Below are 26,763 nucleotides of genomic sequence, written 5' to 3'. Positions count from 1 at the left end.
TGGTAAGACGGCAGTATTAAAGTGGGGTTTTTAAATAAGAATTTAGGATTTTGATTAATTTAGCAACTCTTGGAGGCCAATTTTACCATTTCTGTGACTGTCACACAAATTCTGGTTATTCTCCCAGTCTGTGAGAAATGGGGCCATGCATAATCTGGATTCAAGTATCAAGTGAACATTGATTATGCTCCTTATTACAAGTATCAGAAAACAAAAATGGGAATTCTGAGTGCTATGTCTAATCCCTGCACCTATTGCCAATACGTAGTGAGTCCCCAATATTCATAGTTTCAGAGCTTTTGTACTATCTTTTCACAATATGTTGTTTTCCATCTTAATTATTTTTCTTCCGATCTCATCTTCTGTTGCAACTTCTTACATTGCACCCAGAGGTTTGTGGCCTTTACCTCTACTGAGATTACAGGAGAAATAAACAAGGGGTCAAAAAAAGATGTTAAGCATGGGAATAACAAGACAGAAGACATGCTAGTAAACCCTATGGGGAAAAAAAATCAGAGTACTTGGTATTTTACCGTGGAGATTAGGGTTATCTTGGACATCAGAAAAAACTTTTCACCAAAAGGGTGGCTGGTCACTGAACAAGCTTCCCAGGGAAATGGTCACGGTACCAAGCCTGTGAGAATTCCAGGAAGGAGCATCTGGATGCTGCTCTTGGTCATATGGCTTAGATTCAGGTAGTCCTGTGAGGAGCAGGGAGTTGGACCTGATAATCCTTATGGATTCACTCCAACCTGATTCGATCTCTGATAGAGAAGAACATTCCAACTAAGGGTAGCAGTACAGAGCACTGAATTACAGAACCCTTATACATCACTTCTGAATTTATTCCGTGTTTCAGCTGAATCCAGTACACCAGTCATAGGAGATGAATGACAAATGCTGAGCAGCACACCTCATCAATGTACCTGTGTGAAACACTGGACACTGTCTGTAGGTGATCTGTTTGGCTGCTGGATCTAAGTGTTTGTTTTAAATAAACCCATTTCCTCGTGTTCTGAAGCAAGTTCTCTCTTCTCTACTTAATAAATAAACTCTAATTGTTCTGCATTTGCTTGCTTTGTGCTTAGGCATGTTGCACTGGAGGGTGCTATATAAAACCGAATTAAGTTATATAAATTATCAGCATGTGATTCCCGTAATAATTTGTTCCCCTTTATTTCATGCATTCAGAGGATGTAGCCCCATGGAATTATTCAGACTTTCATCCAGTAGTGCCATTTCAGTACTTTATTTTCAAAGTCTCTTAATAGCTAGTTTAAAACAAGAGAACAATTAAATGTAAAGTGTTCTTTATTAAATAAACTCAAAAGATAAAGCAAATTGTGCAGTTAAGAAAGACAACAACGTGGCCAAAGGATTTTTACAGCAGAAAACAAGTTGCGGCAAATGAGCATTTCAGTCTAGCAGCCAAACTGTCCTCATTTTTATGGAGTTAATTTCGGTCCTCAAATTGTGACTTGTTTTTTAAAAGATATGCTGCTAGAAATTCAATGGGATTTGGTGGTCTGCAAAGAAAAAGAGTAAATCGAAAGCAATTATTTTTTGTCATATGAAATTAGGTAGCTGAAAAACCAATCATCTTCCCTTAAAAGCAACATAAGCATTGCTTTAGGGATGACCAGCTACCCAGAGTGACTGTAAATTTCCAGTTTATGTCTGATGAGAAAGGTTTTAAAAGGGTCTTAGTCACTGTTGGTTCAATGTTACTAAATTGCTAGAACAGTTACATACCTAAAACCAGGGCATAGTCTGTAAGCATAAATACGTACGTGTATCATTGGATATGACATGCATTTGCCTATTTCTTTAACTCATGCTATATAATGTAGAAGTGAATCTCTGCTTTTTTGTTTCATTTTTTTCAAGTGGTTATTGTGTAGCTTTGTGTATTGAGAGTTGTGTTCATGGTTTCTGGCAACTGAAACGAACACAACATGAGTCTGGGAAGGGCTGTAACTTGCAAGCAGTCAATAATAAACACTTTTGATCACTGGCCATATTCTGTAGGTTATTTTAAAAAAACTCCTCCAGCTGCACCACATGAATCTTGCTAATCTGGATTCTGTCCACAGAATAAATGACAAACTTACTTATTCCACACTAGGTCAAACCAAAGGTCTGGCAGTGAGTAAATATGCCTAAAAAGAGCAAAAAAACTGGAAAAAAATACACAGAGATACTTCTCTGGACCATCCTTTTGGCTTCCAAGCAGGTACCAGTTTCTGAGCTAGCACCCTTAATAGTCCTGGGCGGATTCCTCTATAGCTTTGACCAGCTGCCTCTTGAGCACAAATAAAATGTTAATGTCCTCAACTGAAAGCACAAAAAATAGCTTAATTATGTGACCTGTGAAGGATCAGCTCCTTTTGTTCATTATAAATTTGCTACCTGCTTCGCTTAATTTGATTACTGTATCGGAAGAGATAATAAACAGTCCATCCCAATCCATCATCTCTGTGCTGTTGTGATTTAATAGGTTCCTAGTATGTTCTTCCACAGAAGCCTCTTTTCTAGATATCATCTACTCAGTCACTCTGTATACAGACAGCACTCCATACTTCTGACCACCTTGTCAATCTCACTTTTTCGCATTCTACCAGAATTCAGGGGAATTGGCATTACATGTAATATTAAAAATACAAGAACATTACAAATTTAAATAGTGACATTACACTTGTTTTTTACCCCTTTAATTTTAAGTTGGTTTTACCCCTTCAATTTCTAAGTCCTACAATTCAGAATTTAGTTTTGATTAAAGCAGTGCATTGACATATACATGTTAACAGTTTAAAAACATTTTTCCACAAGGGTAATTTTCAGCTCAGAATCTAACATTTTGTCACTAGTGTTTGTCACTGCCCTCTGAGGTCCACAATTTTATGTTTATTTGGATTCAGTGTCACTTTCTGTCAGTTTAAATTTTTCATGGCCGTCTTCCCAGTTTTATGAAATCCCTGTGCAATTATTTACAATGGATCAACTTAAAAAAACAAACAGAAACTGAAACACAAAACTCCCTAATCTATTCTGTAACTCAGTCTCATAAACAATTTTTGTCAGCCACTTCTTCAAATTGTTATAAGTGATCTTTTCCATGATTCTAATGTTGAGCTCATTTCACCATGAAAACTCAACATTTACCTCAACCCTTTATCTCGTATCTTCCCATCAGTTCTTCATCCATTCAAAGGCGTTTCCTTTAATCCCAACAGCAACTAACTCTCTTTAAAAACTCTTAGTGAACAACTATGCAAAAAATTTTTCAGAAATTTAAACAGAAAGACTGCATCATCTGCACTCCTCTTTAGGTATGCTTGCTGACTCCTTCAATAAACTCCAAGACATTTAAAAGACCTGACAAAAATTGTATTGACTTCCTCCCAAATATGTCATTTATCCATATGCTCATTATCCTGGATGGTAATTTCTACTGAATTCCAGGCATGATCATCAGATGTACTGGGCTGTTCCCTGAACATTTCTATATTCCTTTGAAAAATAACTTAGCATCCACTAGTTACCTTCCTGTTCAATTTTAAGCAGCAGATTATACAGCAGAGCCAACAGTTCGGCTTTCTCACTCCTGAGGGTTTATTATGCTCAGCTGAACAGCCAATTTTACCTGGCAGGTTCATACAGTTCAGATTTCTACCTGTATGTTCCACAACCCCTCCTATCAGTGATCCAATTTCTCTCCTGTGACGAGTCCCCATAAAGAACAGCTCCTTCCATAAAGAAAATGGAAAGGAATGGGAAAGGGAGAAGAAAAGGAAAAGGGAAATGCAAACAGAAAGGGAAAGGAGTTTGCCTGTCACATAAGTATCCAGAGTGTAAGAGTGGGGTATTAACCTTTGGCTGTATTTTACACTGAGTCTGCAGCAGAACTCCCACAGATGTCAGCTGAAGATGTGCACATCCCTCAGGTGTGCACATAAGGGTGGACCTTCCCAGGTGACTAATTTTGCCCAATTAGCTGTTTGTACACTGCAGTTTAAATTCCCAACTCTTTTTGAAGTTCATACACTGTTGATGGTTGTTCTGAGTGTTGGTGCCATGATGCAATTATGGTTATCTATACCAGCTTTTGATTGTATTATTTCAATTTGAGAGACGGTTACAAGCAGTGCAATTTGCCACGAGTGAGGATACACCAAAAGGCTAGAAATTAGGTTGGTTAAGATGAACATCTGTTTGCTGTTATTGAAGGATACCTTTCTGCACTGACTGATAAAGAGAGCTGGGGCACCTCAACAGCAAAATATTTACTCAGAGGATAAACGATCAGTCTGCTTCTCACTGTGTTGACAGTGCAGGGTCAGCCTCACCCTTTAGAAAGTATTTTAATCTCTGACAAAGATGCATGTCGTGCCTGATTTGTCTTCTTTTAAATGTCAAGCAGAACTCCTTATAATTCCACACTACAAAAATCTTCAGAACTAGAACATCCTCTTGCCTTGCTTCTCTAAGGTGAATTACGTGATAATAACAAAACCCCTCCCATTTTTCCCATCAAAACTTTTGCAGTAGCATACCTCATTGGAAGATGATGAATCCAATAACTAACTCTTATCATGCCATACGCACCTAAGTGAGGAACACATCCTGCATGGTCGAGCACAGTAATTCATAGGCTCATAAACCTGTTGTAATGACGATCTTACAAAGAGCAAAACCATGGGTGGTGTGCGAGGCCTGAAAGGTGCTGCATTGCCCAAGTTTGAGATCTACGTTATCTCAGGAACAGAAGGAACACTGAAGCATCTTACCTCTCTTTTGCAAGAACAGCGAGTCCCTGTAGCAAGATAGGTACAACTGTCTGATCCAAGTAGGCACGTGTGGGTAATGACTGAAGGTCCACCTTCTGCTTTGATGTTTTCTCGGCATTTAGTTTCTCATTTTCTACTATCCTCTGAAGTAAAAAAAAAAGTGAATGAACATTGATAATAGCAGCCACATCTACTTTGAAGCGTGTGTGCAAAGTACCCACCTCTGCAACTGAATGGCAATAATTTCTTTACATCTTTTAAGAAGATTTAAGAGCATAATTTTCCTTGCACAAAAACTTAATCCAGAGGAACTTTCTGCTAAATTCTTATGTTTGGGGAAACAACGTTTGGAAGTCGTAAGTTTTCTACAAGAGAAGACATCCAATCTCAGTAATTTTTATTTTTACTTTTGCATTCACTGATTTGAACTCTACACCACTACGACAGAATTGACTACTAACGAGAGTCTCAGTTACATGGTTCCTGTACACATGTGCTTCTAACACAAAATGCTAAAAGCACAAGGATTTCAGGTGAAGGAATTCAGGAAGTCTGACAAAGGGGACTCTGCTAAAGTCAAATACTTTGAGACTGTACTCTCTACTCAAGTATAGATGGACACTTCAAAGAAAACATATACAAAATGCTTCCAGGTACTTTTTGGTCAAAAAGTGCTGAATCATCTTGCACTATTAACTGTAGTTAAAAAGTGATACTCTACCACTCCCAGTAAACCAAATGTATTCAATGCAATGTACATGAATCTACTGACACAGGAGCAATGAGTTACAATTCTGTAGTGGAAGCTGAGGCATAGAGACAAGCAGTTATCAGGGAGGTGAGTCACAGGAGATGTTTAGGAATAGTCCCTGCAAAAGCTTAGCACAGAGCAGGAACTTATAACAAAGGGAGACTGAAGGTTTTTCTTTAATAAGGAAGAGTAAATAAATGCCATAGAGTTAGGAAGTGATTGTCCTGGTCTACTCTGCTCCAGTTGAGCCTCATGTGGATGGCTTTTTTTGTGCCATAATATATCTCTATCTCTCTCACAGATAGCAATTGAATAGATAATAATCATAAGACACTTCAAAAAAACCCAACTTATTAAAAGGCTCATTATTTACTTCAGTACCATTTAGCTCAATGGAAATATTGTACTAAACAACAGAAAATATATTTACAGCCATTTATGCAAGGGACAGGTATCGCTTGGCTCCATTGGGAATATTACATTTGCTGAAGTTAGACTCAAGATTCAACTTTTTCCCCTAATCACAAATGTGACTTTCACTGCAACAAAATCTTTGTTACCTCTACATTTTCAGTGAGGCCGTATTCAGAATGAGGATTTTCTGGAACCTGTAAAATAAGACATGGTTAGCAAAGCTAAAATGCTCCTTTTACATGTATAACATAATAAACATAAAACATTTCTTGCAATACCTGTGGCTGTCCCTCCATAATCTGTTCTCCCTCCATGATTCGAAAAGTGAAATTTGCTGGACGTACAGGAAAATCTTGGAAAGCAATAAAAAAACTGGTCAGCAGGCTGAGATGACGACCAGTGTGAGTTAAGCGATATCGCATCAGTTGGTTACTAATGGTTACTAAGGCACAATTACTAGAAAGCACAGGGAGTTGCTCCGTGCTCCCCCCCGCGCCAAACTTGAACTGGTTTCTCCCGCACGCAGAACCGAGAAGTGCCTTTAAGTTTCACATTACGTCCGCTAAAGAGGGCACTACCGGGATTAGAAAATACAGCATTCATCCCCCCGGGAAGCCGGAGACATCCCTTTCCCTCCGTCCGTCCCTCCCGTGCCCGCCACGCCACAGCGCCCGGAGAGCCCCCGCGGGCAGGGCCGGGCTGGGGCCGCGCCGCAACCGCGGGCCACGTGCGGGCGCGGGCCCCGGCTGTGCCCTAGGCGCCCCGCGGGGGAGAGGCGGCCCCGCCGCAGGGCTCTCACCGCCGGTCGGTCCGGGATGGGCGGGACACCGGGATCGGCGGGACACCGGGAGCGGCTCCGCAGCAACGGGGCCGCTGTCGCGAATTGTTTTGACGTCAGTGAAGCGGTCGCGCGACCGCCCCCGGCGCACTGCGCCTGCGCGGGCCGGGGGGCCCCGCCCAGCCCCGAGCGCGGGCGGCGGGGAGGGCGGGGCGGAGCGGGAGGGCGGGAGCGGGACTCGTGTGCGGGCGGCCTGGTGGGCGTGAAACTCGCGGGGTGTGTTCGCCTCCAAATCAGCCTTTGAAAGACGCTGGCTCTTGGGTTTTGGGGTACAGAAGTGTGCTCGTAACCAGTGCGGTTTGGTGTCTGAGGAGGTCACTGTGGTGGTCACGAAAAATAACATTGCTGAAGTTAATATGGGTCCGAAAGTGGGATTTTGTTAGTGAAATAACCTTCCAGAGCTGCGTAGAGTTTGGTTTGCACAACGGTGACTGCTGGCCGTTAATTTTCTCTCTGTTCACAAAATCGCAACTGCTCAGCTTTCTCCAGGGATCAGCTTCAGTCATCCTGTCCTGACTTGGCGCTGTCAGGAAATGGAAGAGTCTGCTGCTTCTGTAGCTGTTGTGCTGCTACAAACTGTACCAGTGTTCGAACATCTGTGCCTGATTGGTTTGTTTTCGTTAGAAATCAAATTTGAGGAAGGACTTCTTTACATTGAAGGTGGCAGAGCACTTGGAACAGGCTGCACAGGGATGTCATGAAGTCTACCTCTTGAGTATGGATGCAATTCCTGTGTCACCTGCTTTTGATAACCCTGCCGTGGCCAGGGGGCTGGACTGGATGATCTCCAGAGGTCCCTTCCAACCGTAATGATTCTGTGACTTCTTTGTCTGGTAATGTGGTTTGTGCTAGTGAATTAAAAGGCCTTAAGAATGTATTTTGGGTTTGACTTGACAAGGTAGTTTCGTTTTTGTATGTTTGGGGTTTTTGGTTTTTTTTGGTTTTTTTTTTTTTTTTGTTTTTTAGAAGATAAACTTTCTTTTGTTATTTACAAAAATAGGTCTGCTTCTTTTTCTGTCTTCTTGATGCAGTGATGACAATGTATATGAATGATCTAGCTGATGCTCCTAAAAGATTAGTGAAATGGAGAAATAACAGAAAATTCCATGTTTTCAATAGATTCTGCTCTGATGTAATCATCTAGTAGTGGTAATAATGAAGTGTGTGTACATAAATGAATTTGAAATAATTTTTGCAGAACTGACAATGTTGCCAGTGTGATAAGCAGGCTCAAAAGCTAGTGTGGTCAGTCACAGATTTGATACTCAACTGATGGACTTGGAATTAGAGCAGAATTGTATCCTGTCTTTTTGTCTATTTTAGTACCTCATGGTGGCAAACTTACCTGATGCTAAGGAGGCAAGGTGAAAACACTGAGATTTTGGTACTAAAACTTAGAACAGGAATACAAACAACTTCTTAATGTGAAGAGGTATAAGCTTTTCAGTCCGTTTTGAGCTTCTGTCTGAATTTTTTATCATGTTCTAGTAATGCCATTTTAGAGAATTGCATTTAGAATACCTGAAAAACGCCTAGCCCCGTTTCCCCATTTATATAGTCTCTTTTATATGCAGGTTTTGCAGAGAGATCATGTTGAGAACAAAAAAAGGTTTTCCAACTTACCTTTTTGTGCAATGGTAAATCGTGGTGTCAGGGTACTTGCACCTTTCTAATTCCTATGACTGTAATGGTGGTCTGCTCAGATTACCAGACCTTTTGCTGAGACACCAGATTGTACCTCCTGTATTTCACAAGTCCTCAATCTTCAGAGCAAAACAAACAATTGCCCGCTCCAGAGAAGGAAGCTTCACTTTTTCCACCGCTTGCTGGTGTTCATCAGAACTCTTTCTGAGCCAGGATATCTCACTAAGACAGCAGAAAGCCCCCCACTGCTCTGATGTGTTTTAAGGGTTTGTGCTTTTTTTTTGTTCAAACTAGCATTAATCTTATGCCAGATTGCTAGTTAGAATGGTTCACTGACAAGTCCAATGATTGCTAGAGCCAACTTAATATAGAAGGGTAGGGAAATTCAACTTGCAGAGCACTAAGATATTGAATAGCCACAATAGTGAACTGGTTCTGTAGGTTTTCAAATTAGCATTAACACTTTCTCACAATTTCTGACTATGTCTGCTTTTGAAGCTGTGATTTGACTTAACATGTTGTTACTCCCCTAGTAAGTGCACTCTTTTATTGTCATGATACAGTCACATGATTTACAAAGGTGTAATTCTAATGTCAAAATTTTTAAAAAGTAAAAATAACTGAACAAATTGAAGTCAGGATTAATTGAGATAAATTGTCTTCTATTGTCATTCAATCTGTCCTTATTAATAAACTTATTCCTTCGCCAGCTTTTCTATTTTGCTCAGGAATGGGATGATAATTTAGATAGTAGTGGGATAATAAAAACAATAGATCAATCATCTGTTGTTATGCACTTATTTCACTTCACATTTTTGAATGCTACTTGCAGCTTCTGGAATTTCTTTGGTATTAGAAAATCTGTTAAACCTTTGTATCAATAAACAAGAGATTTGTTTAAAGGGCAGTTAAATATACTTAAAAAATTTTGTTCACTCATGAGCAGGCTGGAAAATACTTGATATTTTCATAATAGAGGTACATAATCCTTCTTACAAAACAGAAGAAAAATACTTGATGTACATCGCTGCATTTTTTTCAGCACTGATAGGTTCACTGTCTCTGTCTAATAATGGCCTAGGTCATGAATAGTTATTTTGTTATATGTTTGTATGTCATTTTATGTGTTGATAAAATTCTGGATTTTATACAGTAGGAAAACGGTATACGGTGTACTGCTCTGTCATTAAAAGAAAACCACTCCACTCTGTCATTTAAGAAAATAAATACACATTACCAGGGGCAACTAGAAGTAACAATATGAGGCATAAACAAACAAGAAAGGAAACCCCAGTAGTTTTATAGCAATTTTGGAAAAAAGGAATAAAATATTGCAGACAGTAGTGATTTTATTTGACATATCCTGTTAATTAAGGTGCCCCACCAACTGCCATTTCTTGCTATAAGCTGGGGGAAACTTGCTTGTGCACTGAATTATCTGTCTGCAGTTTTGGGACTGTCTCAGCTACTGGGTGCAGTTCAAGGGTGCGGCAGAGAGGTGATCTGTCATAGTCTAACATCAGTACTTCAGCATTTTATTTGTAGAACAGAGTGTGTGACAAAGCAAAACAACGGCAAAAAAGATCAGCCAACAGACGAAGCAGTCACAAAGGTGGGAAGATTGAAGCACAAAGAAAGGTGTTTGCTGAAGTGGTGAATATAGCGGTAGGCACAGAAGTGCTGGTGTAGGGATGCCTCCCCTAGTTTGCTAGACCAGAGGTACCAAAGCATTTTTAAGATTTGAAATTACCAAAGGAGTAGGGAGCTGGAGGGTCTATTTCATTTAGTTGAGACACAAATAAATTAATACTATGGCTGGGCAAATAATTGGCAAGGTCTTGGACAACTGGCTGTTTAAGGAGAGTGGAAATACAGTTAAGGGTTTGGGGTTTTTTCCAGAGCAATGTATCTATAATGTATACTGAATTCCATTAGCTCCCTGCATGTGAGGAGGCAGCCTGTCATTTCCATTACAGAGACGCGGAGCAGACAAAGCACCGGAGCACGCTCTCCCGGGGGCAGCTCCACAGCGGCGGGAGCAGGGACACCGGCGGTGACTGGCTGCTTCCCGCCTCTCCGTGCCAGGGAATTCCCCGGGCTCTGCCCGTGTGCCACTAGCAATGACTCCAGGCGGGAGCGGCGCCAGGAGCCTGCGCTGCATTGTGCCTGCGGGGCGGCTCACAGCCCCAGCCAGAATAATTAGTCCTATTAAATTATTCATCGCCCGTCCCCTCGGTGCGTTTCCGTGGGCCGACGCTGAACGGGCTCGGCCAGGGCTGGAGCGGGCTGCTGCTTTCACTCTCCAGTTGCGCTCTCTACCGCTCCCGAAAGGAGGCTGTAGCCAGGTGGGAGGCGGCCTCTTCTCTCTGGCAACCAGCGAAAGGACAAGTGGACACTGCCTCAGGCTGTGCGAGGGGTGGTCCAGGTTGGACACCAGCAGGAATTTCTTCCCAGAAAGGGTTGTTTAACATTGGAATGAACTGCCCGAGGAGGTGGTAGAGTCACCGTCCGTGAAGATGTTCAAAAACCATCTGGACGTGGTACTTAGTGCTATGGTCTAGTTTTACATAGGTCAAAGGTTGAACTCGATGATCTCAGAGGTCTTTTCCAACCAAATTGATTCTGTGATTCTGTGATTCTGTGCTTTCTAGGCCCAGCGCTGAGCGTCGCCGAGGGCCCGCCTCTCAGGCCGTGGGAGCGGGGCAGGCCGGGTGCTGTAGGCGCCATACCGTCGCCTCCCATGGTGGCAGGGGCGGTGCCATCTCTCCCCGCCTCCGGCCGGGGCCGCCCGCATCCCTCCCTCCGTCCCTCCCCCTGGGCCGGCCGAAAGGGGCGTCGCCGCCGCCGCCATCGCCATGGCCGGTTGTTGTCAGTGCCTGGCAGCGGGTTATGGCGACGGCGGTGAATGAATTCTCCGGGTGGCCGAGGGAAGAAGAAGGGCTCAGCCGGCTCCAGTTTTGCGCCTCCGACCGCCGGCGCCTCTCCCTCCTCGCCGCCCGGGCCGGCGCCCCCCGTGCCGCCGGCGGGGGCGGGGGCGGCGGCGGCGTCCCCGCACAAGCGGAACCTGTACTACTTCTCGTACCCGCTCTTCGCCGCCTTCGCCCTGCTCCGCTTCGTCGCGTTCCAGCTCGGGCTGCTCTTCGCCTGGCTCTGCGAGCGCCTCTCCCGCGGCGCCCTCATGGCCGCCAAGGGCAGCAGGGCCGGGGCCGGCGACGCGCCCGAGCCCGGCGGGGCGCCCGAGACGGTGCGGGCGTGCCACAAGCGGGCCTTCGAGTGCATCTCCATGGCGCTGCGCATCGACGAGGACGAGACAGGTAGGGAGGGAGCGCCCGCGGCCGCCCCGGGGTGCGGGGGGAGGGCGGGCAGGGCCTTCCCGCTCTGTGCCGTGGAACCGCTTTCAGCTAAGAACAAGCAAAACCCGCTCATGAGAGAAATGCGGGCTGTGGTGGGTATGTGCGGGGGGGCGAGCCGTGCTGTGCCCGCATGCGGTGGCCGTGCTTTGGTCCCCAGCCGGGTCCGGCCCTGCCGCAGCCCGCAGGTGCGCGTTGGATCACAAAGCTGCGGCTTGGGCTCGTTCCCCACGCAGTACAAGTGCTTGTATTTCTCCCCAATAACTTAAGAGCTTTTGCTGCGGAAGTCTGGGTGAGGCGATTAAAAATTGCGGGCGGTTGTGTGGCTGTAACTAGGCTTTACCAAGCCAGCCGGACAACAAAAGCACCAAGGACAATAATAAGGGTGCATCCTTTAATGCACTGCCTGACAAATGAGTGCTGAAGCCAGACTTCAGGTTACTTGGTCCTCAGAATGCCCATTTGGAGTGGTCTGACTTTTAAGGAAATAAATACTTACTTGTATTTTGGCAGTTTCTTGAAAAATGTTTTTCTTAAACTGTTTGACATACATTTTCTTAAAAACCCTAAAAACCGACCACTGTGTGATGAGGAGACATTAAGGAGGATGTTTAGGGTTCAGTTAAATAAAATACAGGAATAAGGATTTTTTTTTTTTTTTTTGGTAGAGCATTAAAAAACCCCAACCAACCAAAACACTTGATACTGCATTTAATTTAATCATTTGTTCTAAATGCAGCAGCATGATTCTGTCAACATGCTAAAGGTAGGCCTTGGTGGCATGCTGTGCTGGTTTTTAAAATTCTCTGGAAAAGTCAGAATGCTGTATTCTAACCTTTCAGTTGAGCCTTAATGAAACTTCTATCCTAGAGGAGGAGATTAAAAATATAAGAGTAGGCCATCAATAGAAGCTGCATGCTGAGAGCACCATAAAAGCGTGGGATGTGTCCTCCTTTGCGTTGACAATTTGGGAGTGGCAGTGGTAAGCTCTAGGAGAGAAAAAAACCTGCACCATGTGCAGCAAGGTTAGTTCAGCACAGATGTACAGCGAGAGAGCACTGAGGGTCATAGGAGCAAAGCATGAAAGAAGGTGAGGTAGCTGACAGCTTTGGTATTGCTGATGATTGCTCTGTGAGGAGTAGCAGTCTTACTTTATCAGGCACCTGTTCCACTGTTGTGACCTTTAACTCTTGGTGGTTTGGAGGGTGAGCCCTTAAATACCGATTTTAATCATGGGCTTGCTGTGTAGATGCCTTTAGGGTGATTATACGTGAATTAGCTGTGCAGGTCAGACATTTAGCAAGGTGATCTTTGCTTCTAGTATGAGCAGTTGCACAACTGTTACAACCCTGTAACTGCAATGTACATTCCACTGAGAAAGAACTCCCTTTCCTTTAATACATAGATTTGTTATTTGCTTATCTGATTTTACCAGAATACTTCTCTTTGAAAATTTTCTGGTCTGTAAACAGGCTTCTTACAGCTTCAAAGAGAAAACTGTATGTTAGACATAGTGCGTGAAATGGGTGGAATTTCTGAGTTGAATAATAGCCTATTAGTTATGTGGCATTTTTGCTGTTGTGGAAGCTATCCATACTTCAGTAATTTTGATAGCACTTCTGGTAGCTTTTTATGCTTCTAAATTATCAGAGCAATTACTCTTGTTTTGGTACTTTCACAATTAAGCTTAATATCTTTTCCTAGAACTAAGAAGGCACATGTGGTGTGTTGACCCCTGCAAGCAGTTAAGCATCTACACAGCTGCTTGTTTATTCCTCTCAGTGGGACAAGGGAGAGCATAGGAGGAGCAAAAGTGAGGAAAAAATAAAGTGGGAAATCTTTCCAAGCAATGATTGCCTTGGAAGATAGCCCCCATCCAGTTATTCATCTACCCAGGTTTATATTGATGAGCATTGTATTGTATGATGCAAAATATTGCATTGGCCAGTTTGGGTCAGTTGTCCTGCTAGTGTCCTCTCCCAACATACTGTGCACCCTCAGCCTACTCACTGGGGATCTAGATGGGAAAAAGGAAACCTTGAGGTTGTGCTGTTCAGCAATACCCAAAACATTTCTGTGTTATCAACTGTTTTAGTCACAAATCCAAAACACAGTGCCCTTGGGGCTGTTTGAAGAAAATGAGCTCCATTCTACCAGAGCCAATATAGCAGATCAGCAACTTCCAAGGAATGTGACGTTTATTGTATTTTTAATGTCATAATCACTGAGAACTAATCAACCATTCTGTGTGGAGTTGGAGCACAACCGTTGCAAACAGGTGTCATATAGTGCTTTTAAAACATTCTCCAGTTAAAAGCTGGAAGTGAAATTTTAGTGATGACCTTGGTGTGTTTGCAGCTGCCCCTAAGAATAACAAAGCAATTCAGGCAATAGCTGAGGTGGCTGGGATGATCTCAAACCAGATTTTTATTTAGTTGTAATCAGTATTAGGTTTACTATTTACACTGCAGTTGAAACTGTTTCTGTGGGTGGTGGGGAGAAGAAGCTTAAAAAGTCTTAAAGAGAGGATTGAAGTCACTCACCTTGGATGATTTAATTTATCTGGCTTTGTCCTTAACAGTCAGGGTATATGAGGCTGGTGAAGAAAGGGCAGTAATAAAATGACTCCCAAGGTGTGTGGTGTTCATGACTATAGGCAGGTGCACTGTGGTTTGTGTTGGTAAGAAGAGCAAAGCATGAAATTACCTGCGCAGGGGAGCTTGACAAATGTTATTATTAAGAGATTTTTTAATCTGAAGAGGAGCAAGAGAAAAGTCTGAAGAGGATTGTAGAAATGTTTTGAAATATTTTTACTGACACTGAAATTTGCTAAAAAATAGGTTTGGGACTGAAGTTCTCAAAAGATTTGAGTGTAGAAGCACACAGTCACTTGTAACTGGCACTTAGGAATAGTTTTGTGAAACATGTCATCTGAAACTAAGGTAATGATATCTGAAGTTTCATTGTAGGCATTTTTTGTTTTTTTCTGCCACTAGCTGCTTGTTAATGCTGACCAGGTTTTAAGTTCTAATACCTAATCTGTTGTATTCCTCTGTGGAAATGCATGCTTAGTGTAATATAACTAGGTTGCAAAAGTATTTTTCCATATGCAGGCAAATATATTTTTAATGCAGAGTATTTATAGAAAGGGAGCAATATGAAATAGATATTTATAGGTCTTCAGTGGTTTACTTGCAGTTATAGTGGCACATACCTTAGGTCAAGCATGTTCATGGCTGTTTGCTGTAATATCCGTTCGGGACGTGGTTGGTACAGAGGTGTGCTCTAACTCTACTTGCATTGTGCTTCATGTGGAAGTTGACACACACCTGTAATACAGCAGTTTCATAATAGCACAAACAAAGAAATACCCCCATGACAGAGGAGCTGCACTGTACAAAAGTTAACCAGAGAAGTGTCTCTCATCTCTCTAGTGTAAAGTCTTAGACTTCTTGAGTTTCTGCTTCCAGTGTTATTTTGGTATTGGCTATCACTGGAGGATTAAGAGGCACATTTCTAGTTCATGTTCCAGAAGTAAAAACTGTTAATGTCATCACTTCTGTTGTGAGTGAATATGTGTAGGTGAGCTTTCTATCTCTTTTTCTCTCTTTTTTTTTTTTTTTTTTTTTTGGGTGGGGATGATTTATTTCTTTAAGGCAGATGTAGAATTATTCTCAAAACAGGCAAAAGTGATTTGAGGCTGGTGTAGTACCTGTTTTTAAGAGAAAAGCTTATTTGATACTTAAGTAGATATAAAGTTGACAGTGTCCCTTTAAGACTTTCTTTAAATCACAGGATTTTGTTCAAATATCTCTTCCTCCCTCTTACTTGTTTTATGCAGCATTATATAGAACCATTCCTAAACTTTAATTTGTTCAAGAAAATAATGGGCTCACTTCCTTTTTAAGCAGGACAAAAGGAACAAGCTGTTGAATGGTATAAGAAAGGAATTGAAGAACTGGAAAAAGGAATAGCTGTCTTAGTAATTGGTCAAGGTAAGCCAGTTTTGAGTTTTGTGGAACTGATTTTGGTTTATGGCTTCTTTGAAGTGAGAAATCAGTATTACTAAGTATGGTAGGGGCTAGGAACAGTCTGGTGTATGAGTTAATTCATAAGGGTCTGTCTTATTCCTGTTTTAGCTGTAGGTGAACACTGGTCCATTTCTCTTTTCCACCTTAATATTCTGGTCTATATCACATGCAAATATTGCTCTAAATATTTTCAGACTCTGCAAAATCATAAGGAGTTCATGAACACTGTTAAGTCAAACACGTGATTTCTTATATAATGGGAATGCCAAAATACTGAGTTCTGATTTGATTTGCTGAAGTTGACAGTTCATGTTCTCACTTATGCAGAATTTTATATTCCCTTCAGTATAACATGAAAAAAACCACCCCAATTTGGAATGGCCTGGCGTTGTGTTTCTGAATAACTTAGGCCAAAATAAGTGAGCATTTCCAAAAAAGGAAGAAAGCCATCTCTCTATGTGGAAACATTTTAACCTGTAGTGTAGAAGCAGGTATGTACTATAGAAATACAGGTGTAGTGAAGGACTTGCTGAGAATTTCTGTCCTCAAAATAATATTGTAGTTGTAATAATAACAACCTAAATCACCTGCCCCAACCCCAGATCTGTAAGTGCTTTTGCAGACTTGTATTTTGTTCCTCAGCTGTGTTTAGAAGTATATGGTGATCTTACTTAGGGGGCAATACCAGTAGCATTTGATAGAACCTTGCACAATTAAAAAAAAAAAACCTTGACTTGAACAGATAATATTTCTTAGGAAGTGGTGGTGTTAATTTCTAATTCTGTGTGTTTTAAAATGTAAAGGGACACGGTCAACTGAATTTAGATCTGTTAATTTTGCCAAAGTGAATTCTTTCAAATTGTACTTGCCTCTCAGTCACTTTTCAAGCTTTTTAAAAACCTTTTTTTATTTGACTTCTGTTCAGAAAAATGCAGAGACAAGGGGCATATTAGGTCAGCATGAAATGTTAGACAATATGCAAAGCAGTGTTTGGGTTCCCATCACTCTATAAGCACTATTGTAAAGCAGATAGTGTCAACTAACTTTAAATTCTTGATTAAATAGGAAGCTTTAGTTTTTTTCTTGTTAGTTTCGTAATGAAGTTCCATAGGGGAGGGGATAACTAAGGGGTGGGAGGAGGAGGAGGAGGGAAGGCTGGGTATCAGTATTTTAGCACTTAAAGTTAATTTACGGAATTATGTTTTAACATGGATTTTTCTTTGTAAGGTGATCAGTGTGAACGGGCTCGACGTCTCCAATCTAAAATGATGACAAATTTGGCAATGGCCAAGGATCGGTTGCAGCTTTTAGGTACCAGTTACAATTCATGACTTTGGAAAGTTTGTAATTATTTGCACGACTTCATTTAATGCATTCTTTTAAAATATTACTTTGATTTTTAAAGGGAAGGAGTCATTATCTTTGTAGGGTCTCTTTAGTTTGATTTTTAGTTGAGAGTAAGTGCTGTTGATGGATTTTGAAAATGGAATTTCATGACCCACTTTCAGGTATAAAGTAACTGAGAAGTCTTTATATCATAGCACACTTGACTCATAAAGTGAGGAGGTCTTGATTAACTCCTGATGGAGTTTGTTCAGCATTTTTCTGTTAGAACTGTAGTGAAATGATGATATATTGCTGATCATGAGTGCCAAGTGTGCTGGCTGTAACTACTTCATGTTCCATTGATTTTGCTGTCACGTACATTAACAATTTTCCTTAGTATTGGTAAATAATGATGATGATGGTAATAATTCTTTAGCATCATGTAGACCATACGGTTGTGAAATTCTAATTTTCTTGCCTTTTTTTTTTTTTTTCCTAGTAGTGTTCTATTAAGGTCACTTTTTTTCAGAAGCATAGTGTTGTATAGCTTTAGCATTATTAAAATTAAGTGTTGTATATAGGCTCTTAACAGCGTAAAGATCCTCCCATCAAAAAACAGACCCACGGCTCTGTGTAGTGCATCCTCTAAATTTAAAACTTTGAAAATGCTTTCAGTTCAGTCAGTAAAATTAAAATAAGTATATATTCTTTAATTGCTCTTTAAGGGTAAACTAACAAATGTACTTGATTTTAACTTGCATATCCCAGCTTTAATCTAACGCTCTCTTGTGTGGAGTTTTACTAACTCATTCTTCTAGGAGCATATAGAGAAGACAGGAAAACTTGGGCTCTTTTCTCCTCTTACGCTTTGTGGTTCTGTGGTCCTAACTGGTGATTGACAGGGAAGTTGTGACAACCACAAGAAAGTGTTTCCCTTGCGTTCCTAATGTCTGTAGTACTTTTTGAAAAAAATTGAAGGGGGCAGGAAGTGAAAGAGGCATCTGTCTTCTATGCTTTGTTATGGGTGTTTCTCGGTACAGCTTTAGTATATGGAGAAAAGGTATTTTCCATTCACTAGGGTTAAAGGCTGACTTCTAGAGCTAATACAAACTAGGGAGCAATAGAGTGGAAGTGATTACATGCTAACAATTTTTGAGAAGGTATGGCTTGTTGCAGACATCCTAGTTGCAAGTAACTAGAATTTCTTTCTAGAAAAAATTTGCTGTTACCTCAAAGCTTGAAGTAACAGTGTTTGTATTTTGTGGGTAGTGCTTCATCCTTGCTTGTATTACTGTAGTAGCACTTGCAATGTTGATAAGTTGCTTATTTGCTGTGATGTGATTGAAAAGAAACAAAGGGAAAATTTCACAAAAAAACCCTGAAGTTGAAGTATACTTATCCTTATCTCTACTACCAGAATGTGTGATCACTTTGTTTGCTTCAGAGTGCAGATTGAAACATAAACAGATAGAATAGTGTTTATTATGTAAGATGTAAAATAATATTTTATTTTTAAATTACCGGTTTCGTACTTTGTTTTGCCTAGGTTCTTGTTAGTTTTTACTGAGGGTGTGCTTCATACAATGTACCTAAAAGTGAAATTTGGATAAAAAGGAGCAAATGAAGTCGTGCCCTTTAGGAAGACAAAAGATGTGTTTTGGAGAGATATTTCAATGGCTTTAAATCACTGCAAGTTTGATCATTAGGGTTCTATTTGAGTAGTATTTTTATGCCATCTAACCAACTTTGAAGTATTGACAGCATTTTTTTTTTATTTTCTGTAATTTTACCTGGCTTTTGTGGAAATTTAAGGTAATCTAGAGTTTAATTCCATGTGCCATTCTAAACACACTTTTAGCCTGTTACTTATAGTAACAGATATTTGGAAGTTTTTAAGGGATGTAAAGATCCTTTTGTAGTTGAATTAAGCATGAGGCTCTTGAAGCTATTACAGTTTAATGAAGTGGTGTTTCCTATGAATTGAACTCATAAGAGTGTTGTCTGCTAGCTCTGTGGAACTTCTCCATTTCTTAAGGCAGAATAGGCAAGTGCTTTATTGCATTAACTGAAAGGATAAAACAAATTTAAACTAGACAATAATACCAAGTATTTCATCTTGCTTGCTAGACAGTGATGTGATTGCAGGCTGCCTAACTCAAATGCCATCCAGTCAAGCAGGTTACATTGGTAGTACATAGAAAACGTAAATTAAATCAGTCTGATTACAACTGTCCTTTGAAAGTGCTCAGTATTTTGTTGTTGTTTTTTCTTTTTTTTTTTTTTGAAGTGTTGGTACATCAGTGTAAGTTTGTTTCATGACCCCACCGATGGGGGTGTTTGACACCACTGATGAGAGTGTGATGTCTGATCACACCCATGTGTTACCACTGTGTCATCACACCACTGATGCCTTTTAATGTTGGAACAGGATGGAGCTACCCACCTTCAATGATGGGTTTTCTGTTTTGAGCCCTGTTTTCCTCTTGCGTGTAAATTATGCTTAAAGCTGTACTGTGACACAGTCTGGAAGCTGAAGTGATTGCTGGTGTGTTTCAGGTCACCTCAAGGGGACTTGATCACTTTGGCAGTCCGTTGACAATACTGGGTTGTGCTGGCTGTCAGGGGACTTGAAAGTTCTTTCATTTGATTTGGTGGCAGCCCCCCATTTTTGACATGGTTTAGGGTGTGTTAGTTGTATGGTTAAACCTTGCTTTGATGGTCTTCACAGACATGGTCTCTCCTGGATGACTGAGCACCCATGTTAGAGTCATTAAATTTGATGTATTTAGAATGACAGGAGGGTATTTGTTTTCTGCAGTCTATACACAGAACTTGGCAGCTTGTTGTTCCTAAAGATAGATGGCTGCAATGGCCAGTGCAACACTCTTCAGTTCTAATGCTATTTATGTGTTTTACCTATCTGTGTTCTCTCATTTCAGTGAGCCTTTCTGTAGGGGGACAGATTTCTTTCATGACAAGTGTCTTCCTGTGTATTATGTGTAGCTCCAGTATTTTGATTGAAGGGTGTATGTGGCACATAATTCAGGTATCTTTCATCACTCTCCTCTTTGGAGGGTATTAATATTCCTCTATTCTGCCCGTATAGATATGGTTTTCAATGGACACCTTTTGGAATATTTCACTTTCTTGGAGGAGATGGTACTTTTTGCTTCAGGCTTATGTTACAGGGTAACATGTTTTTAGTAGAAATTGGAGGACTCAAGCTTTCCTGTTGCTTCAATAAGACAGTGGTTGCAGTGCTGTTTGTTTTGTAGGTTTACATCAGCATTGTATCACCAAGGTGAAATAATGAATGAGAATCAGTAAACTTTTTGTCAGTGTCTGGAAAAATAGGGAGAAAGCATTTCAATGAGAGGTGATGGTATCCTATAATTCCCTGGAATAATATTTAAAAGTTCAATTTCTTTTTGATATTCCAGAGGATCCTACAGCTATACTGTCTCTAAAGAAGTGATATGTTTGCTTCTGGAAATTTTATGTGCAATACTAATATGACATGTTCATAGGTAATGTGATGAGAGGACTCTGTGAATTGAAACTGGACAACAATTGGATTACATTTTTTCTTTTTTCTTTGGTTGGAGTTCTGTAGTTCCTGAATATGTGGAACTAGCTAAGCATTGATAATTGTAGTAGAACCTCAGTGTCAAATTGTAGCATTGAAGCAAAGGGCTTTTCCTGAATTCCTACACAAACCAATTCATGTTGTTATGGTCACTCACTAGAAAGTCTTTTTTGTTAAGCTCAGAAATGTTCTCCAAAACTCAGCTGATTGTCTAATATCGTAAAAGTCTATTAATATTCATTTTGTTTCCTAAGCTTCTGTGTGTTCTTTCCATTTGGGTTGCATGCATGGGCAGGGAGTAGACCGTTCTGCTGCCTCCTTTGGTAAGGCTGCGTCCACTGAAGTAGTGCACTCTGCAGTCAGTCGTGCTGAAAGGACTTTCCTTACCGTTCTAGAGAGGAAAGCTTATGAGGGTAACTTCTTGGAAGCTGTAGAGCTTGTGGTTGTTTGTAGGCTGTTCTTGTGTGACATTTTTTTTGTTTTACTCTACCTGACTTTTCAAAGCTTTCAGTTTAGAATGAAGGAAACCTTGTGTACACATACTAATCTTGAACTTTAGCTTTTCATATTTGCCTGTAACTACCAAGTTTTCATTCTAAACCACATCTTGTTCAACCTAAATGTTATTAAGCCATCACTTTAACTATGAGGTGTAAGGATACTATTCAGGAAAGCTAAGCCATGAGTGATCAGGAGCAGGAACAAGAAGAAAGGAACGAAGCAGAAAGACTAGAGAAAGATCTGTAACAGGTAAAGAAGCCTAAGGAAGGCAGTGCTCGTGCGTGTTGGTTGTACCATCTGCAGGCTCTGAATGGCAGTTCTTCCTCCAGTCAGGGTATTTATGATCTTAATTGTGTACATTTTCAGTAGAATTTCGTCTGCTTTTGAAATATGTGCTTTCGTATTACCAGAGGACATCTCTTCTCTACTTGGCATCTCTTTTCCTGCTGCTTCTTGGTACTGTTATCTCTTGCGGGGCAAGCAGAAGAAAAAAAAATCGGGGAGGGAATGAGAGAACTTGGCAGTGTATGCCTTGCATCCTTATAGACTGTGGTTTGTTTTTAAAACAAGAGGGGTGTGTGTGAAATAAAGGTGGGAGAGGCAATAAAGGGCCCCAGAAGTACAGCCTAGAGGTTTTTAACTGCAGTGTTAAAGCAGGAGTGGTATCTGGGCTGCAGAGAACAAGTAGCTCTTAATTCTTTTTTTGTGTTTGCAGCCTTACACCTCTTTGACTTATGGTTTGTCTGTTTTCATTACTTCTCGGAGTTAATTTCTTCCTCCTTAATCTTTAGATTTATAAATATGGTATTCAGGTGTTTCTGAAGTTAATCTTCCTAAAGAACACAGTTTGCATGACAACTTTATTGACTTAATTTCAAGGCAATTAAATATCTATATAGAGATCTTAAAAGACATCAGTGTAATAGATATATATGGTGTTCTGCTTTAAGCTTGAAGGTTTCTGTAAAGTGTTAACTGGCTGTTCCTACTTAAGTGAAACATTCATGCAGAGAAGTGAGGACTCCTTGCAGCTGGTCAAAAGTAACACCTTGAGGAGGACTTTCAGAAATGGGTTATCAACATAAATATTTAGTAAATTAAATTGAGTTAATCCTGAACATTGTTTTTGAGAAATAACTGCAATCACTAGACTGGAAAGATTGTTGTAATAAACTCAGCCATAGATGGTGAGTTTTAAAGCTGTTTTCACTCATGCTCATACTAACAGAATTTTCTTACACGTTTGTTGAATGTGTAAAATAGATAGAAATATTCCTTTTATCTTTAACTATAACAAAGTCAAACTTGACATTTCTGTGTTCAACATACATAAATTTTCTTGGTTCATTTTTGGTTTTTGTTTGTTTATTTTGTCCTTTTTCCTCCCTCCCCCTCTGTCTACTATGTAGAGAAGCTGCAGGCAGTTTTGCAAATGTCCAAGCCGCAAATGGAGGTCTATAATGACAGTACTAACCTGGCATGCCGCAATGGACATCTCCAGTCAGGTGGGTTTGGTTTTACCAGCGCCTATTGAAGGGATGTCTCTCACTTTCTGGTGTATTACAAGGCAAAATAATGCAATGTTATATTCTGGCCCCACCAGCTTTAAAATAGAATTATTTATATTTCTGTTTTTAAAGACTTTGTGTAAAATTCATTCCATCCTTTCCATGGCTCTGACAACACTGTTTTATTTTGTAGTATTCAGTTTTCTCTTATGATGACTGTCCTGCAATTCAAGTCTATTTATTAAGGCAACATTTTAGAAAATATTTCTCATGTTATAGTCTTCAAGGAATTACATTAAAGCTGTTTTAGAAAGTGTCAAAGTCAATGTCAGATATATAGGTTATATGTTGTGCCTATATTAATTAGCTCTTCCTTTATGATATTGTGAATGTGCATTTGCATTAAGCAACTTTGAATTTCAGGGGGTTTTTACATCAAGAAAGTCATATGCAATTGAAATGATGGGGGAATGACAGCAGCTCTTGCATTTTGTCAAAGAACATTGTTTTAATCCTTTCCCAGAAGACTGAACCAAACTTACTAAAATAGCAGAAGTAAACTTTTTTGTCCATACACAAGGTGTAAAGTTACGGCGAGGTTTGTGAATTGTCTTTGGGGAATGTTTTAAGCCAGCAGTAAGCTGTTGTCACAAGAGTGATCTCAAATGATAATTTGTACAGTAGACTACAATGAAGTTAAATAAAACACAGAGCTAACAAGCGCTGGAATTCATAGAGCTTGTCTACTAGGTAAGAACAGTATTCAGTTTTTAAATTAAGTAAACTGAAACAGTGTAAACCACATGCTTTTCTTCTGTTTGTTTTTTGGGGTTTTTTAAGATCCATTTCTAGTTTTGAAGTCATCTTACTGTTTGGTTTTATTCTTTCTGAAGTATAACAAGTTGAAGTAGTGGAACTGTTTCATGTTAGGCACCTTTACATTACTGATTTTTGTTTTAACTGTGTTTGTCAAAAAAGTGTAGTTATGTAGATTGACCTTGAGAACACTCTGTCTTAAATGAGTCAGTACAACTCCTGGTTTTTTATCAGACTGGCTAGACACACTGTGAACAAATACATACATATACACACAGAAGTTGACAATATGTTCTATTTAATATGAACAGCTTTTTCTTTACACTCTGTTCTAAATATTTGCTTGTACTTTGTCTCGATGTATCTCAGAATAGAATACTGCAGAAGGTTAGACTGAACTTTCAGTCTTAAAAATTGTAATATACTTAAATCTCTTATCAACAAAGCATAGAAGATCCACTGGCATCTACTGGAAAGGGAGAAATGTTTTGCCAGTTCTGTGGCAGGTGTTTGTATTCACAGAAGTTGTTGTAGCAGAAGGTGGTCGCTATTGGTAAACTTGTGCAACGTGGTATTAGCCCATTTACGCGTTTGGAGTCATACTCGGGTGATTTAGAGAAGATGATCCACTTCAGCCAGACTGTGGAGGAAACAGCTGCAAAGGGCTGTGCTCTTCTGGGAATGCATTTTTCTGAGAGTGTTCCCGCTTTCTGAAAAGGAGTGTGGGATAAGAAAGAATGTTCATTTACCAGACTCAGTGGAATCTGGGGAGAGACAGAAGGACTGAAGAGCATGTCACTAAAAAAATCAGGTACCAGGTGTCTACTGATTACTTTGAACAAGACTTCAAGAGGCTTGTTCCATTTCTACTTGCATTTCCATCTGCCAAAGGTAAACTTGAGATTTATAGTTTGTGGAAGTCAGAGGATTACCCAAAATACTGAATGATTGCAGCTGTGGGATCCCTGATACAGTACAATGAAAGGCTATTAACAAGCATCTGAATTTCTTAAATGGCTGGTGCCTATGCTCTTGTGCTTGCTTTCTCTATCTCTCTATTTGGGGTGTGGGGCAAGGGCATATTTTTTGTAAGAACATACTAGTAATACACTTTTTCTTAAAAGCAGTGTAAAAAGGTGGTTTTGCTTCAATCTGCTGATCATCTTGCTGTTGTTCTTCTTTTATACATGTAAAATAGTATTTTCATATGGACAGCTCTAATAATTTAAAAATACAAAGTAGATGACCAAAATCGTAGAAAACTACAAAATCAGTTTGCAGGCTACTTCAGATAAGAGAACTGCTGTTACTGAGAAGGGAGAGGTACTTCAGAGGTATTGAGCCACAGGGCTCTGGCATAAGCTTGGTTTTCTATATGTGGAAAGTATTACCTGCACTGTTGCCTCATCAGGTTGGGCTTTTTAAAAGTTCAGGATTTCATGAAGTATGAGTCATAGTCATTCTTACTTTTAATAGGAACAAAGTGTATTTTTGCCCATCATTTGGTATAAAATTACATTGTTTTCTTTGATTTGCTTTAAAGGCCAGAGTCTTTACAGATGTTTTTGCTTCATAATTTTGTGTAAGATTCTGTTCTCACAGCTATATTGCACATTTTTTATATTTCCAAAGTGTTACTGATTTGAGATTCTTCGTTCTCTCAAAATGCTATTTGTGTCAGCCTTCCTGACCAATTTACTTGATTCTAACACAAATTACTACCTATCCCTGTCTTCAACATTTGTGGTTTCCAAACTTACACGAATAGCTAGAGATTTTTCTTGAAAGTTTATCTTCCAGATTTATGCTGAGGTTTTTCAAGACCTTGTTGCAGTGGTATCACCTGCCCTTCAGTTGCAGGGGGCTGTGCAGTAACTTGTCTAAAGAGTAATAACAAGTAGCCTTGACCCAAACCTTTATTTTGAAATAATGTTAATTTAATATTCATCATTCTTCTTCTCATAGCAGTCTTAAATTAGATGTAAAACAATTTACCTGTAGTTTTTCCCCTCAGATGTACTTGCTTTCCTTTGCACTGTGGATTGTTGTTTTTTATTTTTAAACAAGCTAGGGAAGGAGATTATGCCAGTCTTGCCAAAGGCAGAGTTTGAATTTTATGAACTCATTTACTAGTCATACAATATTTAGAGTATTACAGTAATTCTGGTGTACCATTTTATGTGTAAATCTCAGCATGATGGATGGCCAGAGAAAGCATTAAATTTCTCTTAATTAACCTTGACATGAATACTGGGCAGTTAGCTAATATTTTCTCTCAGTTTTCACATGCAGGGAGTTGCTGGCCTGTCTTTAATAGTAGACATATATTGGCAATGTTTGTCACGCTGCAAAAGTTCTACTGTTAATACTGATGTTTTCCAAGGAGTTCCCCTAGTAGAAGAACAAGTAGCAGTAAGATTATTTTTAACAGCATAATTTGACAAAAGCAGATCTTTGACTGATGTGTCTCTGTCAGTTCAGAAAGGAGAACAGCTGTAATTCCTGGCCTGTGTAACTGTGCTACCATTTAAAACATGCAGCGGGTCCTTCTTAGTTGCTGGAGCTTTCTGTAAAGTAAGCTTCTATTACTTGAATCTACTTATTTAAAAAATCTGAATTGAATTTTTGAAGAATTGCAATTTTGGGGGCTATTATGAATGCTGGTCCCAAATAATGATCAGTCTTGCAATTGCTGCAAGTTTTAAGCAGCAATTTAAAGTTTTTTGGTTTTGTTGTTTTTTTTTAAATGCAACTACATACATAAAGTTACAGATAATTCTAGACAGGTGGATTTTTTTTTTTCCCAACTTGGTGTCCACAGATCACATACAATAACTTGTTTTAGTCCCTTTATATTATTTATCAGTAGGCATATGTAGGGAATTTCTGAGGAATATTCACACATGATTTTTAAGATGTCACAACTAAAGGCTGGAAATTGTTCTGAAATACTGGAATCGCTGCTATTACTTTGAATTAAAATGTTCTTTTGGATGCTTAAGAAGTTAGAGGCTAGTAGAAGCTTGTTTATTTACATGTGTTTTAATCTGGTTTAAATGCAGAAAAGAAAATATAATGGGTTTGCTTCTTAGAAATATAAAGGATGTTGTTATATTAAATAAATGAGCTACAGCTGCATATTTTTAAGATTGTTTTTGCATTTCCAGGTATTTAGTATAATCAAGCTTCTCTTAGATTTGTTCAAACATAT

General features: G+C 39.8%; 2 protein-coding genes across 6 annotated transcripts in view; one reads left to right on the top strand and one right to left on the bottom strand.

Moving 5' to 3' along the window:
• Window positions 1–1,232: 1,232 nt before the first annotated feature.
• Window positions 1,233–6,894, bottom strand: DPY30 (dpy-30 histone methyltransferase complex regulatory subunit). Of its 2 annotated transcripts, none has more exons than XM_032102615.1 (5): window positions 6,752–6,894; window positions 6,231–6,304; window positions 6,099–6,146; window positions 4,788–4,930; window positions 1,233–1,526 (listed from the first exon to the last, which is right to left on the bottom strand). In XM_032102615.1, the coding sequence occupies exons 2-5, from the start codon at window positions 6,264–6,266 to the stop codon at window positions 1,454–1,456; spliced, it is 300 nt and encodes a 99-aa protein (XP_031958506.1). In that variant the 5' UTR covers window positions 6,267–6,304; window positions 6,752–6,894; the 3' UTR covers window positions 1,233–1,453. The 2 variants fall into 2 exon arrangements, with proteins under 2 accessions (XP_031958506.1, XP_031958505.1); XM_032102614.1 differs by lacking the exon at window positions 6,752–6,894 and adding an exon at window positions 6,510–6,615.
• Window positions 6,895–11,246: 4,352 nt separating this feature from the next.
• Window positions 11,247–26,763, top strand: part of SPAST (spastin) — a 40,060-nt gene continuing 24,543 nt past the window's right edge. Inside the window, exons 1-4 of one of the 4 annotated variants that reach the window (XM_032102609.1) lie at window positions 11,248–11,748; window positions 15,696–15,779; window positions 17,043–17,126; window positions 22,638–22,733. In XM_032102609.1, coding sequence (XP_031958500.1) covers window positions 11,340–11,748; window positions 15,696–15,779; window positions 17,043–17,126; window positions 22,638–22,733 — 673 coding nt within the window. In that variant the 5' untranslated portion in view covers window positions 11,248–11,339. Of the gene's footprint in view, window positions 11,749–15,692; window positions 15,780–17,042; window positions 17,127–22,637; window positions 22,734–26,763 lie in introns of all 4 variants that reach the window. The other 3 variants (XM_032102607.1, XM_032102611.1, XM_032102610.1) reach the window with 3 other exon arrangements.

The sequence above is a fragment of the Corvus moneduloides genome, chromosome 3 (assembly GCF_009650955.1).
Source record: "Corvus moneduloides isolate bCorMon1 chromosome 3, bCorMon1.pri, whole genome shotgun sequence".
Classification (NCBI taxonomy): domain Eukaryota; kingdom Metazoa; phylum Chordata; class Aves; order Passeriformes; family Corvidae; genus Corvus; species Corvus moneduloides.
The sequence above is the reverse complement of the archived record's forward strand: the minus strand, read 5'-3'. Positions and strand labels throughout refer to the sequence as shown.

Excerpts from the sequence above, each read along its gene's own strand:
- DPY30 (XM_032102614.1), bottom strand. The coding sequence starts at position 6,555 with ATGAATGCTGTATTTTCTAATCCCGGTAGTGCCCTCTTTAGCGGAC. Across the intron at positions 6,305-6,509 it reads TAGTGCCCTCTTTAGCGGAC|ATTTTCCTGTACGTCCAGCA; the intron begins GTAATGTGAAAC and ends TTGCTTTCCAAG. Across the intron at positions 1,527-4,787 it reads GCTGTTCTTGCAAAAGAGAG|ACCACCAAATCCCATTGAAT; the intron begins GTAAGATGCTTC and ends TTTTCTTTGCAG.